Genomic DNA, 11,670 nt, shown 5'->3' on the forward strand with positions numbered 1-11,670 from the left:
AAAATGATAACAGATAATCTCGATTATTTCATACGATTCTAATTTTTATAGAATTCTATATGGACACAACAAACACGTACTCAATTGATATTTTACCGTCATGCTTACAATAATTAAGACACTTTTACAGGATAAAAATAAAACCATTAATTCAATTGTTTTTTTACATTACCAAACTTTGGCATTATGCTAGTTGTCTAGCTTGCAGTGCATTCTATTGATGACAGAGGGAACTACGATCTACGTTACCGACAGATAATTTTCAAATTACGCTGTCAGTAGTCCAACAGACGTATCCTCAGCAAAACATTCTTTTCGCAGAACGTTGTCTTCCGTAAATCGAAAAACACTAACTGATTTATCTTTTTCGTATTTATTTTATTATCAACGAACTCCACGTCAAAATTAATACATTGACTTTGAATAGTATTAAAATATTTTTTTTCATAACATTAATGATTATGATCAGTATTTAGGACATATTTAGGAGATTATGATTATTAGTAGGCCTAATAGGTTAGGACCACAAAGAAGAGGTCTTATTGAATATGTAGGCCTATGTTTATATTATCTTATTGTAAAAAAAACCGTTACTCTGAATATGTTAAACTTAAATAAATATGAGTGTCTTCTGGACAAGGTTGGATCAAGAGAGTAAATTTGTGTAATGGTGGGGGAGGGGTTACCAGGAGTCTGAAAAATGTTTTGAATCTGTGTAATGTGTAATTATTGGTTTTTGGATGGGATATAGGGTTTGCATACTTATTTTTAGGGTTTTAGGAGCGATAGAAGATGGGAAATCTTTCCTTATCCACTAGCACCTCCCTGGGTCCTCCACTGATTTAAAAGCACTCTGTTAGTGTATTAGTTACAGTTAATTTCATAAATTTCAATAAATTATTGTTTAGGGGACCGCGACGTTTCGTTAAAAGTGGTACTTTTGTTTATCAACAATACAAAATAAACAGTTTTATAAGAAAAGAAAATAATTTATTAAAACAATAATTTTCTTATTATCTTAGTTTACAAATTATAATTCATTTTAGTTTATCAATATTAACCTCGAGAGCCCTTTAAAACCTCTCTTTAAGTGGTTCCACCCAACTGACAACAGTTTTGTCTTTCCACACGAACTGGCCTCTGGGTTCTTTAACATCAGGAGGCAGTAGAGCCAAGTAAGTAGGGGCCTCAGCACCTGAAAAATAAACGCAGCCAATAGTGTAAAACTGAATGAAACTCAACAGATAGCAAGATAGTCTATTAGTGACAGAAAACGAAAACTATGGATAAACTGTCTTTGGAAATCAATGAACCGAGACAATACTTAGGCTTTTATTATGGTCTCATGTTTAACAAATCATGATTGAAATATTGAATTTCATCATACTAATAAGTTTGAGTTAGATTTGAAAAATATAAATATCCTATGGCAACACAAACATTTTTGCAAAATTATTTGCTTCAGGGCTAGTTGTAGGGATAAAAACTAACAGGCATCCATTAAAGATATTTATCTATTCTAGTTCAACATTCTCAGATCTCACAAGGGACTAATGATTATGGTGAGGTACATTTTTATTAGCATACGTATACGTGTGGTGTTTTCAATCAATAAACTAAACACTAAATAGGCCTATATGTTAATCAAAAGTCATGACCTACCTTGCTCTGGGGTGAGAACGCCTCGGAACTGAGTGATGTTTGTAGAACAGAAACCCGGGTGGACAGAATTAACCACAATGTCAGGCCGATGGTCTCTATCGAACTCCCTCTGTTGGACGAATGTCAAAGCATTGACAGCATTCTTTGACACCCTGTAGGAGCTGCGACCCCACCCTGTCTCATGGTATGTCCCTGCCTTGGCTGATCTGAAAGTGGCAGTCGTGCGATGAAAGACTTTCACTACATGTTATAAAGTCTTGCTACTGGAAGAACTGCAACAACACAGTTCTTCAACTCATTCAGCCAACTCATTTAGCCAACTCATCAGCCAACTCATCAGCCAACTCATTCAGCCAACTCATCAGCCAACTCATCAGCCAACTCATCAGCCAACTCATTCAGCCAACTCATCAGCTAACTCATCAGCCAACTCATTTATCCAACTCACCAGCCAACTCATTTAACCAACTCATCTGTAACAGTTCCTCATCCAGAAAGCGATCATTATGACCCACCTAAGATTAGGCCTACGGGTTTTAGTTGTGTCTATGTTTATGGACTACATATTGTCCGAGTAGTAGTAAAAGTGCTTTTGGTCAAATCTGAAGGTCGCAGGTTTAAACACAGGTTGCTGGTGATTCTGAGCTTAGGTGCCTTTCTGTTTGTGTATTGTTAAATAATATTAAAATACGTGGACGTTACATAAGCAAGACCAGAGGTTTTAGCCTTTCCCAACATACAAACTGCGAGCTTACTTGATATGAAAGTATTTCTTACTCGATGAACTCCCTTACTAGGGCAGTCAGCCTGTCGACAGTTAGTGTAGGATCGGTCAGCTTGTCGCGGATGTTCTGTCCTGGTATCTTGGAGAGGTGTCCTTCACAGCTGGACATGTTGACCACCCTAGCATGCGGACGAAGCAGAGGAAATATCGCATCACACACACGCAGCAGGCCGAAGTAGTTGGTAGCCAGACATGTCTCGGCCTGCTCACCAAACGGCTCTGGAGAATCAACCTACGAAATAAATGTATGACTATGATTAAAAACAATTAGATGGCATATTTCACTATGGAGGTAAGTAGAAATACCATTGTGAGATGGTATGTTTAATCAATGCATTTTTTTTATTGGTCTCAGTAGTCTAAATATTTTTAAAATCTTATTGTGCACAATTTTATGGTTTAGAAAATCCTAGTCTAATAATAACATAGTTAATACTGAATTAATTTCTCAAAGCCTTTGAACATAATGTAAAATCATAAATTGCATTCACAGATTGGTAGATCCAGATTTGAAACAGTAAACCTGTATTAAGAAAGCTTTATAAATGACAGATTTAAACCGTAAGTAATGAATGATTGTTTTAGTACATTTCATACTCATTTTCTGCCCACATGTACTGTACATCCGTTGGTTATCTGTTTTATAGCTTTACTTGTTACAAAATCAAATATTACCTGATATGCCATGGCGGCATTATTAACCAAAATATCAATCCCTCCATGTTTTTCTTTGAGGTATTTTGCAAACCTTAAAACACTTTCTTCGTCCAAAACATCTAACTGGTGGTATTCTGGACTCAGTGACAACTGTAATAAATTATATTTTTTAATTGTGAGACAAATTACAGATGCATTTTACTGCGGTTAAAATATCTTTGACACTGCATTATTTGGTGACAGAAATGAAACCAAGTGTTACTCTAGTCCACAAACATATCTTAGTGTCACCTTTATCTGATTCATAAGTATAATAAATCCATAAAGGGGTATACTTGATCTAGGGTACCGGGTACTACAAAGGTGCTGTGTTACAAGTTTATTATGTACTTTGTAGTGAAACCAGGACTACAACCTGTTTCTCCTTAATTACAAACGACATAAAATAAGGATTCTTCTTTACTTCTTGTATGCAGCTGAAACTAATTGATTTGGCTAGACCTGTTTGCTTTTTTATAAAAAAAAATAAGTGTGTGGATCTCAAAATGTGTCAACGAAACAACTACTGTAGTCTAAAAAAGACACATTATAATCATACTTATCGTCACTAAACAATAAAATCGCGTAGACAACATCGAAGGTGGACCACGTTTCTTTCCTGTCCATACAATTTATTAAAGCATAGATAATTAATTAAATATTTCATGCTGAATAACGACATAGTGTGAGCTCACGAAGATTGGTGAATAAAATTAAAGTAGATTTAGAATACGGTACCGTATTGTATTAAAACAAACTTGTGCAAAGAGTATGACTAACACACCACTTGTATCTAGAGCGTTTTTGAAGTTTAATTGTAAAAAAGTGATTTAATAATAGTCCCTCTATTATCCGACCCTGGGCGGTTATAAGTTTTGGTTTCTGGCAAGACTTTCTTTAACATCCTTTCAATAATAAAATATAATCGTGTCCGTACATGTCTAGTCAAATATATAAACACCCTAGTGTTTAGTCAGTAAACTTTAATGTGAAATTGTTAGTAATTAAATTAATTTTAGGTAATTATATTGCAAAATATGTGTGTGTATTTATAAATGCGGTAATAGCAATTGCCATGGTTGAAAATAACCTTTTTATGGGTTTTCAAAGAACAACGTTTTTCTTTCTACGGTACAATAATTCGGTATATTTATGTCACCAAGACGAACAGGTTGGATGTTTTCATTGCGGCTTGAGTGCAGTATAGTTTAGAAGATTTTTATGCATCGTTTTATTCTTACGATATACAAATAAATATTTTATTCTTACAGTGCTAACATGTTTACATAGAAGCCCGTTCATACCGACATATTTATTCGATCTATGCAGGTCTTGCAGTGCCAGTTAAGATAGGGTGTATAGTTTAACTTTAAATAACTCAAATACCTTTCTAAGATTTTCCACAGCAGCTCTCCCTTTCTTCTCATCTCTTGAGGTCAGATACACAACTCCTGGGAATTGGTTGCACAGGTTCTGTACAATGCTGTAACCAATACCTTGGTTGCTTCCTGTAACCTGACGTTGTTACTGTTGTTTCTGTTACAAAGTTCTAAAATTACATTCAATGAATTGTGTGATATTCTACACCAAAATTAAAATGAACCATAAGTTCCTTCAAAAAGGAGAAAATTACTAGAATAGAAGAAAAGTAGAGCAAATAACCAAAATAAAAGAAAATAATCTGCAGTCTCGGGGAACTGTGTATCTAATTTGCTGACCAGACATATATGTTGCATGAAGAAACGAGAGAAAATGGTTATGATGGTAGATTGTTAATAATTAGTGGTATGAGTGCAATGTTATGATGTTGAAGATCAGGTTTTGGGGGGGGTGCAATTATTGCACTTGCCCTTGAGATGGTGCAAGGTGCAAATAATTGGGGAATCAGCCGAAGGTCATACTGGCCAAACTGTTTTGTTCTAAACTAACTGTTGCAGTGAGACACTTCAAGGCCGGGAGTATGTTCAGTTCTTTTAGATAATTTTTCCTACTAGCCTTCAAATTGAATTGGTTTTGTAAACCATATCTACAAGAAGAACAGAAAGGAATATTTATTTTTACAATATTAAAAAATTTCAGATTTACAATGATCAGCTGTTGATTTTAATATTAAATGTGAAGGCTAGTAGGAAAAATTATCTAAATGAACTGAACACAAAAGATAACAGCTATAAACATAAATAAGCTTCAAAATGTAAAATATATATCAAATCGAAAGTTCATAAGTTTTTGGAGTCATTTAAACGCGCATTCAATTTAATTTTCAACGTACATAATCTTTAAAAAAAATATATAGATGGACCAGGAAGGTAAGAGTCTTCGATCTCTCTTATTAATAAAATGTGTAAACAATTGAACAGTACTGCCATCGAGTGTATTGCCACCATTACCATCGAGTACTGTAATTAATAGGTAGTAGGCAAATTATAATGTCAAATATAAAAGGTTTCCTACTGCTCAGGTGTCGATACTGTTCCTACATCCAACATAAGTTTGTTTATGTTTTGGGATCAATATTTTTATCTACTTCATAGGCTGGTTGTTACTACCGGTACTTCATAGGGGCGACTAGCCATCCTTTCGTATTTTAAATAGATTTTTCGTATATAAACTAAATGTAAAATATATTCTACCTGCTGCTAGGCCAAACCTTTGTTTAACCATTGTTAAACATTTATTTAGGCCATAAACCTACGTTTTACATTTATTTACTAATGTAAATATGATTAGATAAGCAATTTTGTCTGTACTTTTTTGAACAAAAGTATATTTTGATTTGATTTTTATTTTAATTCACATTTTAACACATTACACATTTATCACTGCACTGGGCATCTATATATTAATAGGTAAGCATGATTCTTTAAAACCTTTTTTCGTGTGCATCGTAGGGAAAATCTACGCATACGGTTAGAAAGATATTTTCCTGTAAGTGTGCAGAATCCCTTTATAATTTATAATAGGCCCAAAAATAAGCACAAGAAATGAATTTAATTTTTTTTTTATTAATATGGGCCTTATGGTTTGCCTTGCTGGTGACGAAGTAACAACGAAATATAAACAGAAAATCAAAACAAGTGGAAGAAATTACAATCACATGTTTTGTTTACAGCTTGGGGTGAAAATAGAGAAGTCTATACATTAGATATTTTGGTAGAGTTTTCGACCACTGGAAGACCTCTAGTTAGTATAATTATTCAAACTCAAAACTTACTATCTATAAAATAACCTATAAAAATGTACATATTTGTAAATAATTTCAAAATGTACTTACCACTGCAACTTTAGTACTTGGCATTGCATAACAACTGTAAAACAAATCACAGAAACAAATCCAAGTCACATTGAGGTTTAAAAGAGTCAACAACCGCAGCTTTGAAACAGCTGATAAGAGAACAGTGTTGGCAGACGTGGTCGTCTCAGCTGATAAGAGGTACTAAGCAATGTTGGCACCAATTGTTTATTGTAAATTAACTTCTCTATGATTACAATGTAGTAAATTTGTATTCAAATCATTTTAAACTAGGCTAAATAATGACTATTAAAATACATATGATACATGTGTGGCCGTGTGGGTGATGTATTACTGTAGTTGTAAAAGTGACACTATAGGCTCAAGAAATATGTAAAAAAGATAATAAGCTAGTAGAATTGTAATTAGTTAAATCTTGAAGTACGTGTGCCGACGATGCCAAAAACAATTTTATAAATTGTGTTTTAACTTTAGTAATTTAAAAAGCTACACAGGCCTGTCTCACTCCATCCTACATCAATCTTCCTCTAATGTTTGGGTCAATCTTCGTCCATATTCATATTAATTTTTTGTCCAGTTGCGTCGACATCATAGTTGGCAAAATTCAAAATTTGGTGATTGGAAAACATAAAATAAGTATCAAACACTTTATCTAGAGATCAACACATGATATCGTTAAATTCTTCACTCCTGTTACAACTTTTTGCTGGGAGCCATTGCATTAATTCATGCTTTAACGAACCTGCTTTGGCCAGTTTCCTAGTTTTATAGCTAGATTTATGAAATGATATTATTAAACCTTGAACATAACGTTGACTTTTTTATATTTTCATGTGTAACAATCATAAGTATGTTTCCTGAATAAATCGGTTGGGTTTTTCGTCTACGTTTGGCTAAAGATTCCGTGATATAAGACATTTCATTCCCATCATGAAGATGTAGCCTAAAACTAATATAAATCAATTAAGCCACGATTTTTGGTCTAATAGACCAGTTGCAAGGCTAGTACCGGTAGTTAAGATTTTGAATTCCGAATCATCTTTAAAATATTTACCGTAATTGTTAAACACGTTGAGTTTATCATTGAGGCTTTTAAATAACCAACAACCCTAATGTGGTCTTAAATAAAATCGTTGAAACTTAATTGTTAAGAACAGTGATTAAATGTATAGGATTTGTCACTACTGCATAATATTGACGCAAAATAATATTGTAGAATGTCGATTAACCACAATACTATACAAAAGATGGACACATCGCAATACTACATAGGCCTAAAGTTACAACATTGTTTATTGTGAACTTCAATGCAATTTGTAGTCTGAGAACTGTATGAATAATGACCGAAAATTGACTATCATTGCTGGACACAAAGTATGTAATTACAACTTTGTAGTCACCACGTGGAGGAAAATGTTCCAACATAGATGCGTCACAAGTTTATGACCTAGACCGGAATCAAGTTGGGAAGAACCGAGAATATGCATTAAAAATGGCGCGACTTCCATCATAAACCGGACGTAAAGGCATTCACTAGGTAAAACTTTCCCCACACAGTTTAAAAATCATCCAAATTTTTGTACACTTTGTTCTTCAAAAATATTGTAGGAATTTATCAAAATGTCTGGTTGAATATTTTGAAGCGATTTAAAATATTCTATTAGTTAAAACATTACCGTACTATTAAACTAACTAGGTGTGCAATACACAGTTGTCTGCTTCCAATATTGAGCGGAACAAGCGTATACTGTAAATTCATTAATTTTGAGAAAACGACGAATTGATTGTTCCCAGTGGGCTCGGGTTCACAAAAGAGGCAAGTCTATATGGAGTATCCAAAGTCAATGCCAAATCTGGTTTAAGTAAATGTGAACTCTACTTCCAATATCTAATATCAATGGTACATCTGGTTCAGGTCAATGGGATGTCTACCTCTCACTCTTTCTGTATCCAAAGTCTTGATTGCATCTGGTGGGCTACACGTGTGATGTGCTGCCTCAACTTTCCAAACTAAACAAAAAAAATATCGTGATATTTCAATCCAGGAATTCGAAATCCTACCGGACTGGGGATGTTATAGTGTAAAATAAATTTTACTGTATGATTATAGGGTTAGGTCCTATTGTTTTGAAATACTTCATTATTAGCGAATTTCCCTATAGGGAAGTAGCTATTACCGTAGGTGGCACGGTAAAACCTAGGCCCGGAGCCGATTTACTTTTTCATTTTTATGTCCCCAGAGGTCAAAAACACCATTCGTTCAAATTTTGATATATATATATATAGATTTATATATATATATGTCCGTGAAGGCGATAACTTTGGTAATTTTTGTCCGATTTTGATGAAATTTGGTTTAAAGGTGTAAGGCGAGATAAACTCGAATGAGTTCGCGAACCAGCATGATCGGACCATGGGAACGGGGTTTCCCGGTGGGTTTTATGGGGTAAAAATTGGTTTTTCTAATTTTTGACCCCCAAAATACAAAATTTCCCAATTTATCTCTAGACCATGTTAAAGAGCTTAAAAAACAAACAATTTAGTATATCAAAGTGTTTTTGTACGGTTATTAGTAACGGAGAAAATTCAAAAAATTGTAAATTAAAAATCCCCATGTTATTCTTATGGAGAATATTGAAAATGTTGTAGTTTGTTTGTTTATGGATATATTTTGATCAAACTAGGCAAATTTATTCATTTTATACTAAGCTATTAATATTTTACTAAAACACACTTTATTAGTTTCAGTTTCCTTGTGGCAGCAAACCTAGGTACTCGTTAAACCTAAATAGATTCAATTGAAAATCATTCAGAGAAATGGAAATTCGCTTAGTCTGCAGGTTTGCTGCGGCGGGGGTATTAACATTATCATAGAATAGTAGACCACTAGAGGGGTGGGGTTATTAGGACTATTAACCTACCTAACCCCCCCCCCCCCTCTCCAGGATGAGTCTAATTAATCCGTCTTGGTCTAAAACGAAACCACAGAAACTTTGCAAAAGTATCGTGATAACATCAGTCACCACGTGGTACGAACATGGCAACATCCGTGATCATCGCCCGTTATTCGATTTTAGGACGCGAAGAAAACTTACGGAACGCCTGCAACTAGTTTCCGCCCTGCCAATTGCAGGTGATAATTTAAAATTAAAACATTCCACTCACTAAAACCTAATGGACAATTACCGGTTACCCAGTCTGATAAACATCCTGGATACTTTTATTTTCTTTACAATTGCATGATAAAAATAATACCTGCACCCATAGTTGCAAACTTATACACTTAAACTTTTGAAAGTGTATGATCCTAATTCTTGGATTGCAATTGCAAATACTGTACACCAATAAGTCAACAATTATGTTTGTTGTATGAAATAAAATTATTATCACACCTTTAAATTCTATATGAAATTTTTTAACGTATTAAACTTGTTTTCAAAGAATTTTTACTATGTATTTAGACATAAATGGTACAAATACCAAGGACCGGTGATCAATTTGGGTCAGAACCAGAAACTGGTATCGAAAATTAGCTGGTACTATGAAAAGGTTGTACTGAGACATATCCGGATTAAATAAATAATTTATTCTAAGATGTTGTTAGAGCGCCGTGACAAAATATGCACTATAAAGATGTTGCGCCGTAAATATTTTGAGTCTTAATAGTAAGGAACCAAAAATTAAAATATATGTATATATATTGTTACTACCACTGCATGGAAATTATCACATTGCCACATCTATAGCCCGCTCAAGAGTGGGAATGGATCATTCCCGCTCGCTAATCAGAGTTGTTGTTTCTTCACCAACCACAGCCGCGGATCCAATACCTGAGTTAACAACTGGCAAATAGCATGACTTTAATGTGAGCAAACATAACCTAAAATTTGCATTTTTACACATCCAAAAAGGTAATCTGTGTGTTATTATAAGTTAATAATGGTGGTAGGAAAAATCGTGTGTGTATTACGAGCACAAACAGTCATAGCACTCTTACACAAATAGCTATTTACCAAATATGTGGTCTATTTGAAACCGATAAAGTACCGTTTCAAATTAATACAAAGCGCAATATTACCTAGGTTTCTTTCAGAACAGCATTCATTTAGTATCATAATTTAAATTATCTTATTTTTAAATCCTAACTAACGAGGGCGTTTCGAGTGAGAGACAGAGCGTAAATAACAACCCAATTAAGGACCGCAAAACACAATGATTGAACGCGTTAGTTACGTTACATGTGAGAACCTAACCACAGACAATATAATTACCATTGTCTGTGACCTAACCTTAACAACTGTCAATGTCCGATGCGTCGTCTGTAGCCAAGGTCGATAAGAAAGGCGGCAATGAGGAAGAGTATCAACATCACTTTCACTTTCTTTTGGCGGGAAAGTGAAAGTGAGCTCGCTGTCAACATTACTGCCTGTTTGTGAAGCCGAGGACAATGACATTGGTAGCCGACTTTTGTTTATAGAGTTGAATCATTTTGACGAATTTTGGTAAGGGTTTAGCTTGTCTAATATTAGTAATAATATTAGGCTTTCGTGGTATGTCCTAGGTACGAGTCCTACTTCCTGGTTGTAGCGTCCTCATAAACATGGTTTGTGAGTTTGTTTATACCCGTGTCTTGCAACGGGGTCAGTGTGCAAAAGAGACAATGTTGGTACTTTGAAAATATCTTAAAATGGTTTCCCTCCTACCATTTAATTTAGAAACGAAATTGAACTGTATGACTTAACTTGATAATAGTAATAGTACGTTTACGTTAACACAGATTGTGATTTTCCATATACCTGATTATAATTTCACTAAAATATGTTAGAAAACTACACTGTTGACGGGTTTGGAACTATTTTGATAGCTTTTTGTTTACAGTAGGCCTACAGACCATTTAACATGTTAATTTTGTTATACCTTAAAATCTATCATTGGATTTGTATCCTAGTTAGCCTAAATAGGTTCACGATTTCGGCTTCATGTGTGTTATTTGAGCCCAGTCGGTTCAGTTGTTCAGTAGTTTTTGAGTTTATCTAATAGAAACACACAGACACACAGACAGACACCACCTCTTATTTATAATAGTATGAGTTTGTTTATACAAAATTATTGTTTATATACTCAACATTAATTGTTACTTCATAATAAGAAACTGTATTGATTTTGAAATCTTCGATCCTAAGCACTAAACATATGTATTCAGACATAGAAACAATAAAGAGAAAGACATAATCACAAGTTTTGTAAATAGTTAACCATGTGTGTATTGTGGGTA

General features: G+C 34.1%; 1 protein-coding gene across 1 annotated transcript; it reads right to left on the reverse strand.

Moving 5' to 3' along the window:
* Positions 1–727: 727 nt before the first annotated feature.
* On the reverse strand, positions 728–6,494 carry LOC128987498 (carbonyl reductase [NADPH] 3-like). The gene is made up of 6 exons (XM_054408376.1): positions 6,417–6,494; positions 4,529–4,657; positions 3,122–3,253; positions 2,440–2,678; positions 1,663–1,868; positions 728–1,195 (listed from the first exon to the last, which is right to left on the reverse strand). The coding sequence occupies exons 1-6, from the start codon at positions 6,438–6,440 to the stop codon at positions 1,074–1,076; spliced, it is 852 nt and encodes a 283-aa protein (XP_054264351.1). The 5' UTR covers positions 6,441–6,494; the 3' UTR covers positions 728–1,073.
* Positions 6,495–11,670: the final 5,176 nt, after the last annotated feature.

This window comes from Macrosteles quadrilineatus, unplaced genomic scaffold (assembly GCF_028750875.1).
Source record: "Macrosteles quadrilineatus isolate MER2022 unplaced genomic scaffold, UCM_ALF_1.0 Scaffold_2__2_contigs__length_208266976, whole genome shotgun sequence".
Lineage (NCBI taxonomy): Eukaryota > Metazoa > Arthropoda > Insecta > Hemiptera > Cicadellidae > Macrosteles > Macrosteles quadrilineatus.